Source organism: Coturnix japonica, chromosome 3, assembly GCF_001577835.2.
Source record: "Coturnix japonica isolate 7356 chromosome 3, Coturnix japonica 2.1, whole genome shotgun sequence".
NCBI classification, from domain to species: domain Eukaryota; kingdom Metazoa; phylum Chordata; class Aves; order Galliformes; family Phasianidae; genus Coturnix; species Coturnix japonica.
Window position 1 is genome coordinate 57,309,442 of NC_029518.1, and position 22,702 is coordinate 57,332,143.

At 39.9% G+C, this 22,702-nt stretch overlaps 1 protein-coding gene and 1 long non-coding RNA gene across 3 annotated transcripts in view; both read right to left on the bottom strand.

Annotated features, from left to right (window-relative positions):
- Nucleotides 1-1,120: 1,120 nt before the first annotated feature.
- LOC107311770 lies at nt 1,121-8,797 on the bottom strand. 2 transcript variants are annotated; one of them, XR_004306795.1, is made up of 5 exons: nt 8,718-8,797; nt 7,047-7,190; nt 5,203-5,329; nt 4,237-4,377; nt 1,121-3,735 (listed from the first exon to the last, which is right to left on the bottom strand). It is a non-coding gene; the product is annotated as an uncharacterized LOC107311770 (long non-coding RNA). The 2 variants fall into 2 exon arrangements; XR_001554239.2 differs by lacking the exon at nt 7,047-7,190 and having other exon boundaries at nt 8,718-8,796.
- Nucleotides 8,798-12,065: 3,268 nt separating this feature from the next.
- Nucleotides 12,066-22,702, bottom strand: part of SLC35F1 (solute carrier family 35 member F1) — a 215,288-nt gene continuing 204,651 nt past the window's right edge. Inside the window, exon 8 of the mRNA XM_015858777.2 lies at nt 12,066-16,163. Within this exon, the coding sequence (XP_015714263.1) occupies nt 15,939-16,163 (225 nt within the window). The 3' untranslated portion in view covers nt 12,066-15,938. The remainder of the gene's footprint in view (nt 16,164-22,702) is intronic.

The following is a 22,702-nucleotide window of genomic DNA, read 5'->3' on the forward strand; positions in this document are numbered from 1 at the left end:
ACTTTACTGTGAATGTTTCAGGCAGCAGTTACAATGTCCTAGCTACTGCTGCCATTTCCCAGTTTGTATGTCAGAGCCCTCTTGCTAACAGCAATATGCACACATCACCACCATTTCTACCTTGCATTTGTGTTCAGCTTTTCTCTGCCTTGTGGAGGACCTCATTCCTTCTCACTGGGGACCTGCTGGAAGCCACAGCCAGAGAGGTCTGCTGTATTCCAGAGAAGACTGATGAATAAGGTACTTACAGTGAGAGTGGGGCAAGTCTCTTCTCACTCATGACAGGACAAGGGGAAACGGCCTCAAGTTGCACCAAGGTAAGTTTAGGTTGGATGTTAGGAAACAGTTCTTTACAGAAAGGGTAGTTAAACACTGGAATAGGCTCCCAGGCAGGTGGTTGAGTCACTGTACTGGATGTGTTTAAGAGCTGTTTTGGATGTGGCACTCAGAGATATGATTTAGCAGAGGGTTGTTACAGTTAGGGTACTGTGGATAGGCTATGACTGGACTTGATAATCTTTAAGGTCTTTTCCAACCTGAGTGATTCTATGATTCCAAACCTTGTATCAGTGTGGGTAAGGCACATTTGTGAACAAAATGCAACACCAGGTCAGACACAGCTTCCTTACACTTTCTATCCAGTCAGCTTTGTTCATAACATGCATTTTTATTCTCATTTTTCACTTCCTCTCGTTGCCTCTGCCCCTTCATAAACAATTATGTGGTGCCTGCAGTGTACATGTAGAGCAAGTATCCATGTAGTGAGCTACTACATGTCCTTGAATAACTGAAGAGAAAGAGGGGAAATACACGTTATAAACATATATTTATAGATAAAGAATGTACTGCTTTCCTTACCCCAAGAAAACTGAGATGAAACTCAAATGCTATATAGCTGCTTTGCATATAAATGCAGGAGATCATATTTGCCAGAGCTGCAATGCACGCCTGAGGTTTTCTTTCACGTTTAACATTTAAAGTCAGTTAGAAAAATCATTTGTGTCAACTCACAAATCTAAATGTCAATTGTCAGAAAGGGTTTAGCTTCTTATTTCACTAGGAAAAGATTTGCTAAGTATTTAAGCTTTCCATTGCATTTCTATTAAAAACAGTTGTATCAATCAGGCACAAAGGTAATCATTCATAAACTTCTTAAGGCATAAATCCTCTGTTCGAATAATTGCAAATGAAAAGTTAAACCCTGAAATTCGGTTGTAGTTTAAGTTTCCACTGTGGGCCAAAATGTTCTGAATAACGTAACAAAAATGGACTGACACGGCAATGTAACTTCCACGGAGAAACTAAAGCTATTCAACACAATCATTTCTCTCTTATAGTTGAACTCATCTTGTTTGTGTTTTTAATTCCCACTGTAACTCTGAGTTAACTTTTTTTTTGATGGAGTGAATTGTTTCCAAGAAGAAGAAAAAAGATGAAATATACCACTTGATCCTGAAGTAAAGAGTGGTCCCATCACAGCCACTGCAGTAGACAATTAGAGGTAAACACAGATTGACTCAAATTTAACCTTCCTTGCCTTCCTTTAATCAACAGATGATTTGAAAATGATTCAGAACGAACATCTAATAGACAGAAACCTATTGAATACTTTCAATAACAAACAACAGCATCATCAAACTACACACATCTCCAGCGTGGGTTAATAAGATGAAAAGACTGAAGCAAGGGAAATGAAGCTAATTGCTAATTCCTTTCCTTAGAAAGAGCAAGAACAATGTCTTAGATGCAAACACCTAAGGAAATTCAAAATCTCAACTGCTGTTGCAGAAAACAGACAAACAAAACAATAACAAAATAACAAAATAATAATATAGCAGGGCTATAGCAGCTGAACACAGTGTGGCAATTATTTTGTTTATGTATTTATTTTTTTCCACTTGGCAGATAGACCACATACAAATAGGGAGTTCTGGGTAGAGAGGTAAATATGGAAGAATCACATAGCTATAATAATTTTCATTTTGAAGTATTTAGATATTAAAATAAAGATGTTTTATTGCTAATGGATAAGAGTCCAATTCTTATACACGAGGACTCCAAAATAAGTGAACAACATTCTAAGATTATTATTTTTTTCATCTATAAACCAGAAACTGCTGTATGGAGTGCACCATCAATTCATGCCAGCAGTGTGGTCAGAATGAACAGGAAAGGTAACAAAAGACCAACAATCAATGAAGTGGCCAGACTTTGACAACACAAAAATAGTCTTGCATTCTCATTATGAGCCTGTGTGTTGGCTGTGGAAACTCCCAGGAGTGCCAACAATTCAAAGACAACATGATCTGTGACATGCAGAAACAAACTCTGTTTGTTTCTGTATAGCCTGTTAGGATATAAAGCAGGTATGTGGAAACTCCCAGGAGTTCTTATGGGGTTCTTTTCACTCTTCACTCTGTTCCCCACCAGTACAAACCAATATCTCACCTACTAGAAGCAAGAATTCCTCTGCTCCAGAGAGAGGATATACTGGTTACACAACATGTACCATCCTGTGGTTTTATGTATGTGACCGTGGAGAGGATATGAGGTGCGATGAAAAACACACCTCAGTGTTATGGGCATAGGTACAGGAGCAATGGAAAGCAATCACGAGAAAGGGTGCTTCCAGGAAGGCTGCAGTTCCTTTTTCCAGCAGGCAATTCTTCAGATCAAGAAGATGGTCTGACTTAGCCTCTGAGGTTGACAATGAGCCTTCTGGTGCTTATACATGAGAGATGAGCAATGAATACAATAACTAAACTAGAGAGGCCCTGCTTCCATCCAGGCTTATTAGACAGAATGGCCTGGCACATCAGATCCACAGAAATGTAAGGCTCTAGTGGACACCAGTACACAAGGTACCCTAATGCCATCACATTACAAAGGGACCAAACCCTATTTGTTTTTCTGGAGTGATCCCAATAGCAAACTGTATTGGAGGCCAAAGAGAGCCTAACTAGAAATGATTGGCAAAAGCAAGCAATTGCAACTGGCCCAGAGACTCTGTCCATCCTTGGTATCGTTATCTAAGAAGATGGTATTACAAGGACCCAAAAGAGTATAGGTGGGCATTTGTCATGGGCTGATCCAGACTGCACTGGAACAGGGGGAAGCTCCTGAACACCTGCAATACTTTGATGACATCATCATCTGGGGAAACACAGCAGTTTTTGAGAAAGGGAAGAAAACTACTCAAATCAAAATATTGCTGCACAGGAAGAGAACGTGGCTGTAAAAGTATGTCAAGTAGATGCACATGTGCACAAGAATTGTGCCACAAAAAAAACCCACTTCAAAACATCCAAGAGGTAGATTGAGCTGCTAAGACTGAAGTGGCTCAAGAAGATCTCGACTAGAAACATAAGGATGAACTACTTCAAGCTCACTCTGAAGTGTGAATAAAATGAAGTGATCACAAACATAAAAAGGAGGAGAAAAAACTCCTTACAGGGGCCCACCTTCCTCAGGCAGCCAAAGGAGCAACAGGGCAAAAGGCCAACTACAGCAAAGACCCAAGTCCTGCTTACAGGGAGCTCACCCAGCACAAAGCTGGCCTGGTCACCTAAAGCACTGGCAATGCTCTACAGAAACATGGCTATGCCCCTGGTGACAGAAAGATGCTTTTGCCCAGGCTGCCTCTCACTTAGCACAGCACAGCTGCAGTCTCCTGCTGCTTCTTCTTGCTCCCTCCTGGGTCCACACATAGCTTCATCTGCCATTCTTCATGAGCTCCTGAAAAGGAAGGCCGGCAGCATTAGATCCAAGAAGCACCGACTCCCCCACCCAAAGAAAACAGGGAACCCAACATCCCAATAAAGCTGGCACACATGCGCCCATTCAAGGAATACCTCACATCTCCCAGCCCCAACTCATCCCAGCAAAAAAGCACTCACCCAGTGTGGAGCAGTTTTATCCTTTATTCTGACTGCCAGTGAGGTGTACTCTCATGCCTTACTGTCACTTGAGGACTACCCCTCTAATAAAGGATTTCCCTCTAATAGAGCTTTCTATCTCCCTTCCCTCTCCCTCCTCCAACTTCTCCCTCCAGTCCCAATAGCAGTTTTGCCACCGCACCTCATCACCACCAACTCCATCAGCACCACGCGGCTGCTCAGCATCACACTGCCTCCCTCACCTCAATGAGGTGCCTCGTCCCTCCCACCCATCAGATCTGCCTGGCTTTGTCCCATCCCATCCCCGTGGTGCTCCTTTGCCGCTGTACCATGCTCTCACCTCAGACCGGGATGCCACTTGTTGCCTCTTTCTCAGAGCAGCAGGATTCCGGTCACATTGTAAGGAGACTGCCTTCTCCTGTGCACCTTATAAAGGTGTCCCCGGCTCATGTAATAAGATCTCATGTAATAGAGGATTGTTCTATTGGAAGTGAGAAAAGGTTACTAACTACACTAAGGGGGAAAAAAAAGATCCTCCAAACATCACCAACTTGCCAATGTCAGCTGAATACAAAACACCCCAGTGATAAGACTGAGGAGCCTCTACTGCTGGAAACACTTGTGCTAATTACTTCTCCCACTAATCATTTGCAACAGAAGCATAAAAGAAGTGGAATTGACCTCTGAAGTGCTGTGCCCAAGGAACAGCCTTTAAGGAGAAACTAATTAAACCAGAATGAGCAGCAGCATCTCCTCAGGACAAAATGCACAGCTGTCCAAAGGAGTGATGGGTGTAGGACTGTGGGTTCACAGTAATTAAGAATGGAGGTGAGCAGCTCCAGTGGGAAAAGACTGAGCAAGGTTCTAGCTGTGCTGTCACCCACATAACAATGTTAGACAACTCAGTCTGGACAGAGAATGCTGACCTGAATTGGAGAGGAAGATTTGTGAGTCATTAACATTCACCTGACAGAGTGAACAAGTTTGCCCATGAGTAAAATGGGGGATGGGGGGGCAACCAAGGAATTAAATTCCCAAAGATTTGGAGAAATAGAGAAGAGTTGAAAGGGGTGTAGTTAAAAGCACTGGGTGGATAAGATGGAAAGCTAAGGAGAAAACAAGATAAATATAAATAAAAAGATAAAAGAGACTTGCTGGATGACATTAGTGTGCTTTCCAGTGAAGCAGGGAAAGGCAGTGAGGGTCGGAGACATGTTCACATAGGTAGATCCCTCCAAGGACTGGACAGGAACTATTCAGAAGCATTAGCAACATCTGGCAGCTAGGCAGAAGGCAAGGGGATTACCTTAGCATTTACAAAACGCATCTCCAGAAAAGGTCAGCATTTGCAGCTGTCTGTTATTAAGTAGCTGTATGTAGAATCTGTTCTGTGTGTATGGATGCCTGAAGGTGCCATCAGGAGGGACAAGGGGCTGGCATTCAAAATGAGAAAGCACACTGAATTAGAAATATTAATTAAAGGCTTAAGAGAACAGTATATTTCAAGAATTATCTGCGCATTTTACTTTTTTTTTCAGCAGTTCTCATTTCTGCTTAAAAGCAAGACCTATTAAGCAGCTGCTATGTGTAAATGCTACACATAAAACATTTCTTTATCTCAATGGAGAAACAGATGTAATTGTGAAACACCTCCAAGAAACCATAGTGAGAGCAATTCAGCACTTAGTGTTAGTTTTAAATACAGCAATATATTCAAATTTTAAGAGCTCTGCCACATAAAACTAGGAAAGAACAATTAAGCATTTCAAATGCTTATTCCATTTATCATTTTTAATTATGTCCTTTAAAAGTTTTTTGAGCCTAGCACAGATGTAAATGCATGGAAAATTTGGATATCAAATCATTATAATGTTTATAATTCATCACCATGGCAAGACCAAAAAAACAATGGCCGTGCCATTGCCATGGATTAGATCCATTGTCTTAACAACAACAAAAGGAAATATCAAAGCCGAATTGGTATGGTATAGCTGTCACCCACAAGACACACTGAACAGTATTTGGTTGCTTCACTGTATACAAGCTCTAACACAGAGTTTTAGAAGCATAACAGATTCTTTCAAGGCTAATTGTAAATACCAAGTTTCTAGATATGTCTATATCAAAGTCTTAGATTCCACAATAAGCAAATAAAACATTCTTTCTTTTGAAATGCTACTGGATAGCACAGATATCTTCAGCATTCAAGTGAGCATCATCTTCCATATCTCAGCAGGTTGAAAACTATTTTTGCTTATATTTAAGAAATATCAGCACAAATAGTTGCATGTTTGAATGATAATACAAAAATCAATTTTGCACATGCAAAGCCCAAGTAATTGATTGCATTCAGGTCACCAGCTGGAACTGAAAGACTCCTAGAGAAGTATTTCTTCTGCAGGGCAGTAGATAAATACCACTCCTCCTACAGAAGATGTGATTTCATCTCCAGTTGGTATTATTTCAGCCTGAGATTTTACATATTTAACTTCCATTTGGGTATCATACTTCCTCTGGTTGTCAGTGAGTGGTGTGACCAAACCTTAAATTTCATCAGCATATTCAACTACCTTAACAGTGGTTTGGATTTTTTTTCTTTTCTCTCCCCCCCCAACCTTACCCAGGTCTGTTGCAAGGCAAGTATGAAGCTAACAGTAGGGGAAATGTTGAACATAAGATCTGGAAGCTTCTTTAGTCCAGAAACATTGATATAATTAGATTGAGGTAATTTAAAAGTCTTACAATTCTTCCAAACAAAATATTTTGAAATAACAAACAAAGAGTGCCTGGCACTTCTCATTAGAAGAAACTGTCACTGGCAAACTCCAGATGCTTCTTTTATGGAGCCTCACTTACAAACACTTCCTAATTGCCATTCAGCTTTTGCAAAGAGAAGCCAGAGGGCAGCCAATATCAACAGAGTAATACAAATAAAACTAAACAATGGTGGTTACTCTCCCTCTGCTCCAGCATGCAGACCATCTCTCTCACGTTCACAGAGATGTTATCTCCCTGCAATACAAACAACCAACTCACCAAAAATTTTCCCTTGCATATTAATATACATTTTTAAAAAGTCATTTATAAGTGGTAGGAGGAACCTGAACAAGAAAGGCAACATTAATACTTCAGAGAAGAAGAATAAAGTACCCATAGTAGCATTCTTGTTTGAGGATTTTTTCTTCTATCTTCAATGTCTGGAAGATGGTACTCATGGGCTTTGTCCGTTTCTGCTCTAGATTTCCATGCACCCAACACAAACGCCTCACAGTACAGCTTGGAGAGAGAAGCCAGCTACAAATGCAAATAATTTTTGTTTTCATCATGGCTTCAAGAAAGATGTGGAAAGCCTGGAGAACAATCAAGGTTGCAGCCCAGCTGGACAGGCCTTCTAGTCTGAGGTGAAAAGTAAAAAGCCCACCAACACAAATTGCCACATGATCAAGTTAGGTGCAGCTTGTTTTCTCAGGAGCTATCTCCAGAAAGTCCTATAATGTTAACTGAAGGGCCAGGCTGGCAGCAGCCTGCAGCAATCCTGAGGCAACTTGTAGAGGAATGGATGTGGCAGCACCCAACCCCACCATCAGCAGACCTGCAGACACCATCTTGCCTTCAGAACTCCATGTTATACAGGCACAGGTATGATTTTCACATGTCTGGGGCTGTCAGTGCCCTTTTTCAACCTTGTGTTGGTATTTTGCTCCAAGTCTCGAACACTGAGGCAGAAAAGTTCTCTTGGTGTCACATGTGGGCAGAAAGCATGGTAGAAGCACAAGGAAAGCTTACAAATTAAAATGGCGGGGCTGGGGTATTTTTTTAATGGATATTTTTCAATGTGCATTCATAGCAAAATCTACCTATATTCCCTTGTCATAATAAAATACTTGTGCTGAAGCTGGCAGAGATGTTTCTTTTTGCACAATAGTGATAGAAGCCATTGCTAGTGCAGCTGCTGCCATTACTTTCCTTAGCTCAGCAGTTTACAACAGTAATTCTCATTAAAGTAAACCTGTGGAATGTGCCAGACTGCTGGCTCTGCAGAGCACTGTCCTACATGTATCCACAAAATTTAAAGTCTGATAGCTGTATCAGCACAAGCTTTCTTGTGCTGTCCTGAGCACGCATTCCTCCCCAGCAGTACCTAGAAAATAATGAGAATGTGTGCTGAATTTACGTGATGAATGTGCTCGTGTAAATGAAGGAAATTAAGAGAAAAACCTCAGCTGAGTCTGTATATCCAGTCTCTCTCATGGAGTGAGGTCTGCAGTATAAGTGAAATTTTAGATCTGGGGGATAAGCATTCAGAACCCTCTTCACAGCCTGTGATGTCAAATGCCAGCCAGTTCAGCCACAGCTCACGTTTGCACCAAACACAGCTCAAAGTACTCATATGATCAAGGAAGAGGAGAAACAGCAAGCTATCACAGCTGTACCTTGGATAAACTTTTTTACCCCTTTCCTTAAAAATAAACTAACAAAAGAAAACAAACAAACATACTAAAAAAGGACCTGTAAACCTTTCCTTTGTGCAGTCATCTGCAGAGAGGAAATGTGGGTGGCAGGAGAGGAGAACAGGGAGGAGGAAGCTGGTCTCTATGCGAATGGATTGCCAGTGTTAACCCCATAATTAATTACAGTAATGACAAATAGGGGAGACATTCTGCTTTATATGTTTCTCATGTCTTCTTACCAAGAAGAACTGATACAGGTTACCATCACTCATTCAGTCTAAATGTCACTATCTGTAAGGTAGAATTATAAGAAGATGTTAACAAAGATGATGGCAAATATTCAAAAGGTTATCGGTAAAGGAAAACTCACCAATGTTGATGCCTTGCCTGGAAAAGCTGGGACAATCTCCACCAGAAAGCAATCTCCAAGAGATACTGCCTTGGTGGTGGTCAGCCCTTAAATGAGGTCTTAGAGGAGGTGAAATCAAGCTCCACCCCTTCTGGGAGCACAGCTAAATTACTCTCACCTGTGTTCCCTCAGCTGACCCAACACTTGCCTCAGCTGATTAATCAGAGGTTCAGGCTGTGATTTCCCATACACTATCACAACCCAAAATAATTTAGCTTTTTTGTTAGTGACTTGCTATATTCAATGACTTCAGGGATACCTGTGGCTCATCCTCCAACATCCACCCCTCTTAATTTCAAGACCAGAGACAGCTTCAGCAAGTAAGAGTTTTCACTTTCTCTGTTAGTCAAATGGTAGGCAAAAGCAGATTTTCTCAGACCTGTTTTTTCAAATCACGAATGACTTGCATATAATTGCTATACCATTCTCTGAATAGGAATAGCATATAGCAGAATCGTATTCAAGGGGTATTTTGATTTAGGGAAATATCTTTTTCTTTCAGCTCACAGCTGTTCACTTAAAAAACCCTGGTTTCCTTCTGTAATATGTTATATTGAAGCTCAAGGCTGAAATAAAGGTTATTATTCTGTGCTTTTCCCACCTGCCTGCTGGCTGCGTGCCTCTTGTGGTGTGGGAAGCAGTGTGCTGCAAGGCTGCACCACAGAGTACATCCTGCAACTCCAAAACTCCTTGTCAACGTGGTTGTCAACTGCATCCTGCTGAAGGGAGGTTGAGTGTGGCAAATCCAAACTACAACAGTTTAACATGAAAGAAGTTATCATCTTCTCACATCAAGTGAGAAGTACTCACTTTTCTTAATTAAAGTGTAGACTCACAGAAGTCTGGGGACATGGAGTCTTACAAAATCCAGTCCGATGGCTGCATACCTGTGTGACCTATTCAGCATCTGCAAATCTTTTTAATGCCACGAACTACATTAGATAATTCAAGCAAAAGCTCACAGGGAGTCACATAATGAGACTGTTCAGATTACTGTTATGATTACTCCAGTCCCTTCCCCCTTCTCACTCAGGAATTTCATTTAGGCAAGCATTCATTTTAAGAACATGCAAATTGTGATTGCCAGTTTTGCTATGAACCTGGCAGAAAGCCAGGCTTCTGTAAAACTGGCTACTACAGGCAGCATGAAGTTAAATATGCACGACCTTGCCTGATGTCTATCCATAGGATTGCAGGCATCCTGCATGTGTAAAGATTCAAGCTTATCAACTACCAGAGTTACTATTCTGTATGCAGTGTGTCTCAAAGTCCAACACAATGGAATTTCTTAGTATATCAGTGCTCAATTATCATGTAAACTCAGCACATATTCATTCTCTCTCTCTTCTTTAGTAAGGTCTTGAATTAAAAAGTCATGTGCTTATCCATGTCAAATCCAATAGTAAGCCCTTGTCAAGAATGTATATAGATTTCACATAGGGAAGGTAGGTAGATTTCACATTGATGATAACTTTGCAGTGATATAAAAATTGGATAAGTCCATTTTTATCAACAAATGGTGATTAAAATGCAACAGTTACTATAAATAATGTATTTGACAGCAAGGAATTAATGATGCATTATTAAGATAAGGGTAGCACTAGGCAATTGCCTGAGAGCATTGTACACAATCAGGAGTCATAGAAAAGTCAACTGTGATTCAGGGTTATAAATGATAATCCAAAGTATCATAAAATTTTTCAATCCAATAAAATCAGATTTACTTCATTTCAATTCACAAATATCTGTCTAGTATACTGGCAATGGCAATATCTGTATTCTTTAAAAAGATTCTACAACTGTAGAATATATACATAAGGGCAGATTGCAATCTTCTAAATAGCAAAGGAATTCATTGCATAGTTTTGAATTAAAAATTGAACTAATAGAAAAAAAAAATGCTACCAAACAATGTTGTGTTTGTTCTTCTACAAGAGAAAGGGCTGCAGAGGGTGCTGACTTTGCACATGGAGCCTCATCATTTGCTTTGAGCCAGACTTTGATTCCTCCTCATGGCTGCTTTAGAGCAGGGAGGAATTTTCCTTACACAAAGGAAACTGGTTAGGAGCAGATCAGCAACAACCTTCCTGTGCTCCAGGGAGAGATCTCATGGGGCCATGGATATAGATGCTGCTTCCATGCTATCCAGCCTAAAGAAACACCGTGAGCCGAGCACTGAAACTGAAATCCCAGCTACAACAGAGAGCTGCAAAATTTGAGGGATACCATTAGATTTTTATAATCAATTTGTGTATTGGTTTTCTTTTCTTTTCTTTTGTACCGCACTGATGGCTCACAGCCAGTCTAATTAGTGATCCCAGCCCAATGGAATGAGCTTTCTCAATACAGCAAAATACAGTACAGCAGTGCATGACCCCTCAGTTCAAAATGGAGTGAGAGGATGATGTTTCCAATGCTCTTACACTAATGTCACTCTCACTGCTGTGCTGCTAGCATTTGATGACCATCTAGCAGTTGCTGTGGCAAGAGGTCTATGGCTGTGCAAACAATTTGCAAAGCTTTTGCAAATCATTTATCTTAAATTGTGGAGCGGACTTAATACAATAACATTTATACCTGTAAAAAATAACTCTTCCTGAGTCACATGCTGTGGCATATCGATGTTAAGCAGGCAGCTCTTGGATTTCTAGTATTTTTGAGAGCTAATGCTATACAAACAAAAACCAAAGGGGGACTGGTAGCTTGAACACGATTGGTGTCCTGCAGAGTGGAAACATGTTTGTTGTTAAACAAATAAGCATCTGTTTATAGGTATTTATGATCAATTTATAGAGCAATTCCAAGCAATTACTCTTGGTATGACTCAAAAACTCAGGCTGAATTCTAGCTAGGCAATAAAAAGAGATTTCTGTAATGCTGGAGAGAATATTGAGCACAGTTGGAGGAAAGTACAAATCAAATGTTAGCGTGATAAAGCTATGCTCAGTAACTAAACTTCTGAAGCTCTTCATAACTCAGGAAACATTCACATTGGAAAATCAGACATAAGCTAAATCCAGCACCGCTGGATTTGCAATGCAGCAAGTGAGACAGAGGGTGTACAGGAGACCCTGTAACATTCTGGAGCAGCAAATGAGGGCAAGGTAAGATACCTGAGTGAGCCTGATGGCACCTGTTTGTAGGTAGCTGAATTGCTCCCTCAGAAGTAGCTGTAGCTTAATCACTTCCAAAGGGGAAGACGTCCTCAGCACACACACAAAAGTATGTCCTTGATCAAAATTTACACTTCAGAAAAAGGATTTGATTCAAACAACCCAGAAAGGAAGAAGACAAGGAAACTAATAGCCATAATTTCATAAAGCATTTTTTTTTTTTATTTGAAAACATTATACAGGCATTACATTGCCACAGCCAGTCCATATAGGAGCATGCAAATATCAAAATGAAGAAAGATTTGTTCAGGTTTTTCTTTTTTTTTTTATGCAGGATTTGGGGTTGGGATTCCATTTGCTTGGATTTGGTTTTGGTTCATATTTCCATCTGCGGTGTCAAGATTAGTGTGCTTTATTATGGTGTTTAACAGTAAAATCCTACCCATGGGGTAAAATTTATATTCATAGATAGCTCAGGAATACTAAGTGGTTTAAAAAAAAAAAGGAAAACAATACTACACGCTTGTCAAAATGTTAATAGCACAAGTTAGCAATCTCTACACTATACATTGAAACTTTTCCATATGACACAATGGTGCAAAATTTTCAATTGCTTGGTCTTTCATTGTGTTGTTTTGAAAGTTTATAGCTGGAACAAGGACAAGGTTTGTCTCCAAGTGAAGGTTTTCATCCAGTAGCAGAAAATTAAATCAGTCTTGCTAAGGGCTGCTCAGCGCCAACAGTGTAACAGGGCTTCAGTTTGTTCAGGCAAGGATCTACGGAGAGTAGCTGCCAGCTAAATAGCTGAACCTCTGCTGGTGTGTTCTGAGGTCTTAAACTGCAGGAAACAAGCAGGTAGAAGTAATGTTTTCCTTCACTAGACCCCAGCTCCACAGTCGATACTTGTGAAGTACTGTCTTCCTTAGAGGTCTGTCCAGCACCAGCACACTGGTGCTAATTGAAGTTCCCACCTTTTTTAATGGGAGATGCAGAACATGAAGCAGACCCATTTTGCACATGGGACTCCTCCTGTGCAAATAACACAGAGGATGGTGGCTGGGCATCGAGTGTACACCCAGACATTCACACCTTATTTCCAGAGGACAGAGCTTTTAAAAATAGCCTCTAAAAATCACTATAGATGGCACATTGTAGACATCCACTGTCTGTAAACTCTTGTGTGTAAATCTCCCAGTCCAGCAAAGTGCCCAGGACATGCCTTCTGCCCAGCTCTTTCTGAGAAAACTCCAACAAACATCTACAAGTTAGTGTCAGAAAAAAAATGAAGAGAGAGAGGTGGAAGGACTACAAACATTTGGCTTGAAAATAAATACTAATAATGAAATAAACCAAAACAGTTATGCAAAACAAAGGAATTGTAAACGTGGAACAAACACATACACCATCCTCAATGATCTCAAGATCAACATGGGGACTAACATTGAGAGAAAGGTATTTAATTGGTATAAAAGGTAGCAAAAAAGACTGAGATGACGGGTGCCTGCCAGTTGCCTCCTAGCACCTGACAGTGTTGTGGTGTTTGTGGCCAAAGCCCCTGCTCCTGTGAAGGTATGAAACCTGACAGGGTTGGACCCAGGATGCTCACTGGCCCACTCTACACAAGGGCTCCATCCAAGTGAACCACGTGCTTCCCACATGGACTTCCACCCTGCAAACCTGAAGTACCACCAGAAGATCATTTTGAGTGTGGGTGGTCAATTTTTTTTGTTAATTTTAACCTTGAATCCTGTAGCATTTGAGCTTTCCTCCACATTCCCAGAAAATGGACTCTATTTCTCTGTGGAATCTTCTTTCCTTTTTTTTTTTTTTTTTTTTTTTTTTTTTTTTTTAAATCAAAGGCTTGGGAGAAAAAGCTTAGAAAGATGAAAGCTACAAAAGATTTAAAAACAAAAGGCAAGAAAAAAATCTCATTCTTTCCAATTTAAAAATCAGGGAATCTTAACTGAAGGTTTCAGAATGGCTTTAAGTATGGTTTGACAATACTGCAGACCCTTCCTTCAGCTGCAGTGGGAACCTGGCAGGCAGCCTAAACACGATGGGACAGAAATCGCCTTTTCTCCTCAGTGACAGCATAAGTAAGAGATAACATATGTCTGCTGTTCAGCAGCATTTTGCCACTTCACATATATTTGTATAGATATTTCTCCCAGTCTGCTTCAGGGGAGTCTCTTCTAAAGGAATATAAAAGATGGAAGTTACCTCAGCATAAATTCATCCTCCTTGGTTGACCTGTGGCCTTTCTAATCTCCAGAGTACAGGCTTTTTGTTCTTTTTTTTTCTTTTTTAGAATAGAAATAGGAAAGCTGTATTTTTCAAGTATGAAGACCTACATTTGCACTTTAGATAGACTTCCTCAGCAAAATGCCATTCAAATCAAATTCACCTTTTATGCCCGCAAGCAAAATATCCATCAGCCTAGCTTTAAACTCCATGTTCAAATACAATGAATATATACACATTTTTACATCACTATTGTGTACTCCTCAAACACCTTCCTTCTAAAGATCCTGAAATGTTTTATAGTAACTTGGTCCCATAGCACCCCTGTGAGGTAGGTAAAATATAACTATTCCCTTATATACAGATTGGGAAACGCAGCCACACAGAAGGTAAGTCATGCCTGTGATGATGCGGAGATGTAGCAAATCTGTGAATAAAACCAAGCTTTCCTGGATCTCTTTCCTATCTGTAAGGCATTATTACCATCACCCTATCCTTATTTTTAAATTAAAAATAGATGATGGATGTTAAAATAGTGATTACTTCTTACTGTGTTCTCGGAAGAGCACACATAGTGGATTCTTGTGGCTGCAGCTAAGATTTTCCCCCTTCTGATAAGGCTCATGGAGCAAATTTGCAGTTGCGGAGCACACCCTTAACTGCCTTCATATATTCCCAGGAATGTAAGAAAACTGCTGAATTCTTCTGCTAGTTTTGTAGTTAACGAAAGATAATTGGCTACACCCTGCTGGTATGAATGCCTTTGTGCTACACCAGCAGATGGTCCAGTGTTCCTATTCATGAATTCCTCGCATAATCTTCCCAATTTTTACAATTTGTGGGTTTTGGTGAAAAACTGACGCATTTCTACATAGCTATTGTTAGAACAATGAACCGCAGGAGACTAAGCAAACTGGAACAGTAGAAGGCGCCCTCGATGCACCGAGTATCTAAAATAAGTGCCCTGATCCACATGATATGTCATCTTACCATAGAGAGATACAATACGTAGGAAACTAGAAAATGCATTTTTCTTTAACAGATTAAATTTTAAAAAGTAAGAAATCTGTGTTAGTCGCAACTACAGAGAAATTAACTCCCTATCACCTGATGCAGAACCTCAGTTGCTAGGAAATCTGCCATGGATCATAGAGAGGTCAATGCTAGAGTACTTCACTTCTTGCAAACATAGAAAGGCTAAAATGCTCACCTTATACCTATTCCTAGAATAGAGACAGATATTGTAAGTTGTCCCTCCTCTGGATTCATGGAATAGATTACCTAGAAAGGGCAACTAGATAGCACAGATGAATTTATTGTATTTCCCTCACCAAATTCAAGGTGCTAGCAAAAATGTGTCAGGGTGTTGTTACCATGAGTAACCCATCTATTTTGTGCAAACAAATCCTAGAGAGAAATCAACAGTGACTACATAAGTGTATTTGCTGTAAAAAGGCGTCTTTTCCACAACTGGTGTGGCTTAGGCATAATATCTCTCAGTGGGTGCAAATACCCGCTTCTGTGAATTTCTTCTTGCAATTTCAGCTTCTATATTTAATATCCTTCATAGGTAGTTTGAAAGACTGATTCAAATACAGCAGTTTGTAAGGCAAACGTGCTGTTCACATCATAAACAAGGGACATGGAATCTCCTTGCAATGAACACCCTGCAACAACTAATTTGCACGTTTATGAGCTGTCCTTATTTGCTACCTTGCAGCTCACCAGTGTAACTGCACCTGGTAAATACCTTTCTCTATGTACAATACAGAGATAATGGATATACGAGCTTCATTGAATCATCAGCAGGCTACCAATGACCCTGGGCTTAAGCAACTCTGACATGAGGCTCCTCTTCTGTCTCCTGCCCCAGGCTGGTGTACGTTACTGAAGGCTCCATCTGGCCAGTGGTTGGCAGGTCTACAACAGGTCCCGAAGGGTTTCGAAACTGCTTGTACACCCGAGGATCTTGGGCTACGTAGGTGGACGTGGAGGAGTAAAGCACTAGCCCAACAAGGATGGTGAAGAATGATAACAAGTAAAGTCCTGAAAACTGAGCAAAAAGAAGAGTACAGCCATTAGACACAGTACTTTTTATCCTGAGCTCAAGAAGACACATTGACAGAGGTAGGCACAGGTACTCGTTGTGGCATGTAAATCACAGTACATACTTGTCAGAAGGATGGCAAACTTTCGGGGGAATATCTATTTGAAAGTTATTTTGTTCACATTAATTCCCCTATCTTAAACAACCAATTGCTAGCTGGTACTTTCCCAAGACTCAGATGTATTAAGTATTAGTCAGATGGGGCTTTGGAAAGCTGAACTGTGGTCAATGATCAACAGCTGATTTTGTTTCACTTTTAGCTAAGTGAACCACTTCATACTTCAACACCAACAATTAACTGTTGCCTGTAATTGACTGCTTAATGAGGTACTTAATTATTTTACACAGAAGTGTTTGTAAATTTGTTATTTAATCCTAAGTTATATTGTACATCAGATCATTTCAGCATGGAACAAAATAGATCAGTCTGTATTACCTTGGTAGGAGCTTTCTAACAATCCTGCTTTTAATATTCAAAGAAATAATCACAATAGTAAAAGCAAATTTTACTTAAGGTAACTTTGTAGAAATGCTAATTTTGTCTCATTTAATAGATCTACAGAACCTGTATACAGCTTCCCACCTGAGGAAGCATTTGACTTATTTATTTATTCTTTATACAGAATATGAATTACTTTCAAAAGCCTTGGGCATATGTCATGAAGTGACCTATCTACACCTGTTTTTGTTTCCTACAACTGGCATATATGTTTTAGAGGAAAAACAATGTAACAGGGAAAGTTTAGAAGGAGTCAGAAGGATTGCAATGTAGGAAGAATGCTGCTTTCATCACTTGTTAATTGCATTTTTCCAGGGAAGCCATCAGGTCTTCACCTGTCACCTGGTAGTATGATTTGATGGGATTCACCACCCTGTACCATCAAGAATTAACACAGTTATGGGCATCACAGTAAGTCTGCTGACAAATTCCTCCTGTGTGACACAGCTCTAAAAGGGCTGGCTTAGGCTTAGATCTCCCTCATGTGGCAATGAAATCCAAGTCTGTCGTTTCAAAGCATTTTCTGGTGGCCTTTTTTTTTTTTTCCTTATCAGTTCATATTTTCTCCAATGCTTTCTCCTCCATTTCATGAACTTATGTAGCATTTGGCTGCAGTGGCTTATTTCAAGCAGAAGAAAAACTGAAGAGTAAACTGTGTCCCAGTTTCCCAAATGGGGATCTAGTTTCCTAGTTTCCCACTGTCCCTCCATTCTATCTTATGACTGAATTTCTCACCCAGGGCAGCCAGCTGGCTTGCTCTGCTGTATAAGCAGAGTGCCAGCCAGACCTGTGATTGCCTTGTGTCCTGCTGTGAGGACTCCATGAGGCTTCCAGCAGCTAAATATGCCCTTATTCTTGTTCTGGGAGCTGTCCAGCCAAAACCATTTCACTTTCTCTTTATTGTGGCTTCAACTCTACCATTTTCCACTCCTCTTGGACATATCTCTCATTCCTTCCTCTGCCAGTGGGCTCTTTTGCCCAATAATATTCTCACTGTGGCAGTCCTCCAGCCTGGGAGAAAGGCTTTGAACGTAGCAGAGGAAATCTAAACAAAGGCCTGCAAATCATTTGTCTTTTGCATCTACGCACAGCTTTTCCAAAGAGACCAGGATTCTGACAGCCCTGTAGCAACACCAGTCTTTACCTTCTTCTCTCTCGATTAGAAACAAGTTAAGCTCAGCCTGAACTGTTTTCTGCAGAAGTTCCTTGCCACTCCAGAAGGGTTGCTAATAAGGTTAATAAAGGAATATATACTGTAAGCACCTGAAAAATCTGTGTTTATTCATTATTCTGCTACACTGACCCAAAGTCCTCTGAAATCAATAGATATTTTCCCTCTTAAAGCGACTGTGAATCCAGAAGTGTGATGGGAGGATGGAGACTGTTCACAAATATATAATTTGCTGTACTGTGTTGCTAAGATTCTGCAGTAGAAATCTCTATATTTTATTGAAGATAGTATTTCCAGGCATACTCAATTGCTCTGTCTACATGTAGATCTTCTTTTCTATCTTGACCTGCAAACCTCATCTGTTGAGACTCACCACTACTAGACAGCAAAATAGACAGCTTCAAAAACAGCAGAGAAAGCTATTCCAAAGAAATGTAGTGAGAGAAAATCATTTTGCACTTCCATCCTATGCACAACTGCACTACCATGACACAAGCTCTCAAGTAGCGTGTAATTCCTCTCTTTTGCTAAAATATTGACAGTGATATTGTGCTTCAATTTTCTAACTTATTTCTCACTTTGCATAGAGAGATACTTACTCTAAGAAAAGATATTTCAAAAATATTCATCTTTGCATGCCTCTCCAGATCCCACATCCCTCCTTGCTATACAGGATAACAGCAAGATGTTCAAGCTCTTGAGTCCTGGCATTGATTTTTCAGCTTAATATGGATCTATATTGTGAATGAAAATAATTTCAGATGGCCCTCAGTTTCTTATCATTTAAAAGAGAAAGTAGCACTTGATTTCCTCCTTCTCTTGTTTACAAAATAGAGAACCAAACTGATACACATAATGTGTCCAGCCAATAATTTCTAGAAGAATAGGATTCTGATCTCAGCTACTTCCCAATCAGGCAGAAATAATGATGAGTGCTTTGCCTTCCTTTTGCAGCCAGAGCAGTCCATAAAGTTTTGTGGTTTCCTGTGTTGATTCTGTATCTAAATTTGTGGTTGGGTGGACCTCAGTGAGGTAGATGAAAATGTCATTGTCATAAGAGAATGACAACAGACAAACCAAACTGAACCAAAATGTACCGAAACTAAGTCAAGATGGAAGAGTCAAGCTGTTGATGTTTGCTAGAGGCACTATATAGATAAAACTGGGAAACAGAGTAGAGGATTCTCTTTCTTTCTTAGTGATAAAATAGATGGAGTAAATTATTGATGACATCATGGATGGCAGTAAAAACATAAAGGCAACATAAAGACATGATTCTCACCTATTGTGCCATTTGCTGTATACAGGTACACAGCAACAACAACAAAAAACAACCAGAACAATTCCTGTTTTGATTCAGTTATGATCTTAATAAACACAGCAGACAAAAGAAGATGTCCTTATTTTCCAGCTGAGTAACTGAGACACAAAGAGACAATTATTCACCCCAGATCACACAGGGGCTTAAGGCAGAGTAAGGCAATTAATTCAGCATTTCACAAGATCAATCCAATTCCTTAATGTGAAGACTTTTATACTAGACTGCTTATACATACTACATGTTATTTTGCTAGATGCAATTCTCTGACTGTCATGTAAGATAAATATGGGCTGCGACAATGTGTAAGTTCTCTGGAAGCAAAAATTTAGTTTAAAAGTAAATGATATTTAGCAACTGATATTTTATTTGGTAACTTGCTTGTATAACACATTCCTTAAGTACAATGAAACACTGTATTTTGCATTCAGTATAGTCTCAAATGGAGGTCACTGCAATATAAGACCTATGGACTCACTGTATTGTTGCTTACTGTCCAATTTTGCCAAGCAATACATACAAAAAGAACAGGGCTTCTGATCACCTGAGTCAGAGGAAGGCAGATTAACTTGCTACAGAATAAATAAGGAAAACTGCAATATTATCCTCTTCGGGGAATACAGAGACCTCATTTTTTTCAGAGGAAAACATAAGTCTTTGGTTACAGTAACAGTTCAAATCTCATCAGTGACATCTGTGAAAGCATATGGGTCAGAGCAAATAGATCAGCCCTTCACATCTCAACATGGCTGCTCTGCTCTCATGTAGACGGGTGTCTTTAAATGCTTTCCCAATCACCAGTATTGAACAGGGAACACACAAAGATATTTACAACAAATAACAGAAAGACAAATAGTAAGTTGTCTCTAGCCATTATTGACTACCTGCATTGAAAATAGCTTGCATTAAATTACTATTAGTTTTCAGCATATGAGAAGCTCATTTTAGTGTCTATCAATTTGAAGAAAAAACTAGACAAATCCAACATGTTAACATGTCTAACAAGGTTTGTCAAAAACTACATTGATTCTGGGCGAGTGGATGTTGCTGGTATTTACCTAAGAAGATGCTCCTTAGGGAAACAGCACTTGAATGCACTCACCCAACCAGGCTTAGCAGAAAAGTTAATAGTATCTGATGAATTAGCTGCAGGAGCAGGGACCTAGCTTCTCATGTTGAGACGTGCTAATGTACAACTCTGCCAGGAAACCAGTGCAGCACTAAGGCCAAGCTGACCACAGAAAACACATGGTAAAACCAGTCCTACTTTCTGTTATCAGTTCACAAATTTGTTTACATTCAGAAAGAATGAACTCAGATAATACTGCAGTAATTTTGTGTGTGTGTGTGAGTATATTTGTAAACCACTATCTAGTTTGTATTGTAAACCACACATTACTAGTATTTCTGTTTGAGTTTCTTGTGCTTTAAAGTAATCCTGTTGAAAAAACAGATGCAAAATAAATTTCTTGGTGAGGAGCAAACAGTGCTCCTGATTCCATCATCTTCAGTTGTGATAAGACAATAATGGCAGAAGAAAATACACAGGAAGAAAAACTGTTCAGAAGGCAGTAAACTCAAGACTGGACTGGGAGAGAGCAAGTCATTCTTCAGCACATAAATCATGACTTTATGAGTGGAAACAGAAAGAATGGGTATAAAAGAATCCCTATGTCACATGTAGGGAACACTGCACTGACTGACTGCCTTCTGCACAGGGAATCTGCAAACAAGTATTTCTGACTGTCACAGATGTCCACATCCATGTTACCATTGCACAAGGGCAAAACAACATCCACACCAACAAAACCTGACAGATGTGAGTCTGCAGAAAAGTCCACGTAGACAAAGAAATACAATGATTTGCTAATTTTGCTTTTTCACTAAGCTAACATAACGATCATTACCATTATTGTAACTGGTTATGAAAATGCAAATTCCCTTTCACTTGATCCATTGAACTGGAAATAGTCAGAGAGCGCAGATTTTTCAGCTGTGGCACTCCAATTCCATCTATATTTCACAGCAGTAGTAAAGACTGAATATCTTGGTAGGTAATGCAACTCCTAGCTCATGGCAACCTAGCTGAGCTTTCTGAATCCGAAAAAGGATTTTTTTTCTTATAAGACTATATTAGCTGATAAACTACAAAACAAAATAACAACCATTTCCCTTATCTTGTCTAGAAAATCTCCACATTTTGACAGAAATGAATAAAGAAATCAAGGACTATTAATTCAACTTTAAAACCCCCTAGAGAAGCAATTTCCTAAATACTGCACTGATAAGAGAAACAAATATTTTGATATCAGGTGAAATTCATTTAGTCTCATACTCTTGTTGATGCTCTCCAATCAGGCAGTTCCTACCAATGCTTCATTCTAGTCAGTGGGCCTGTGCAGTCTGATGAATATCTCTGCTTTTTGAACTAATTCAGTCTGTAATGTCTGTTGCAAAGCCAAACAAAGCAAATGATGGTTCCTGCACTGGCTTTTGTCTTTTCCCCTTGGGTAATTTCACACATGACTACCTGAGTGGGCTGAGCTAATAGAGTAAAAGCCAAATTTCTCTCATTATCTTTTACATAACAAACAGGCATTTCCACTCAGTTTGATGAATTGATCTAGTTTGTTTTCACACTGTTTTCTATTTTCACCCCAAATACTGTTAACTATGAAGTTCACTGTGAAGTTCAATGAAGACCGCTGTGATCCAGTGCAGAAGTTGTCCTGTGGGATGCACACACTCTCCAGTCAGCAGGAGTACTGGGTAGGATGAATGCTCAGAGCTGTGAAGTTGCATAATATTTGTTTGCAAAGCTGGATGTTATAGATACGTTATTTTATTAATAGGACAGCTACACCAGGTTGGTTGTAGGCTGGGTCTGGAACTCAACACTTCCTGACTATTTTTCTTCTAGCCTAGGAGGGAGATGTTTCTGTTTGCTCTTAATGGGAAGGAAGGCCTGCTCTGTTTGGGATTCCGTATTTGTCCATCACTCTATCTGGACAATGATCTATTGGTTCAGCCTCAATTACTGTTCTCTGACTTTAGGACTAAGACCCAGTCTTCGATTACTGATTCCAGGTGAGAGCTATTGGCAGAATATTTCTTAGCACTACCTAGAATTTCCTAGGAGGACATTATTGACTCTGAGGGTGGTGAGGCACTGGAACAGGCTGCCCAAAGAAGTTGCCTATGTCCCACCCCTGGAGGTGTTCAAGGCCAGGCTGGATAAGATACTGAAGAGACTGATCTAATGGGTGGCAACCCGCCCATTGGAGGGGGTTTGGAACTGACTGGGCTTTAAGGTCCATTTCAACCCAAGCCATTCCTTGATTCTTTGATTTTAGGATCTCTGTCATATAAGAAATTGGATCTACTACTCCAGTTTTGTAAAAACCACATAGCACCCAACACAAAGGTGTTGGTCACCCATTTAAGCCATTATATGTATGGCCCGATCCCTCAGGTCTTTTAAACTACAGGTCCCTAGA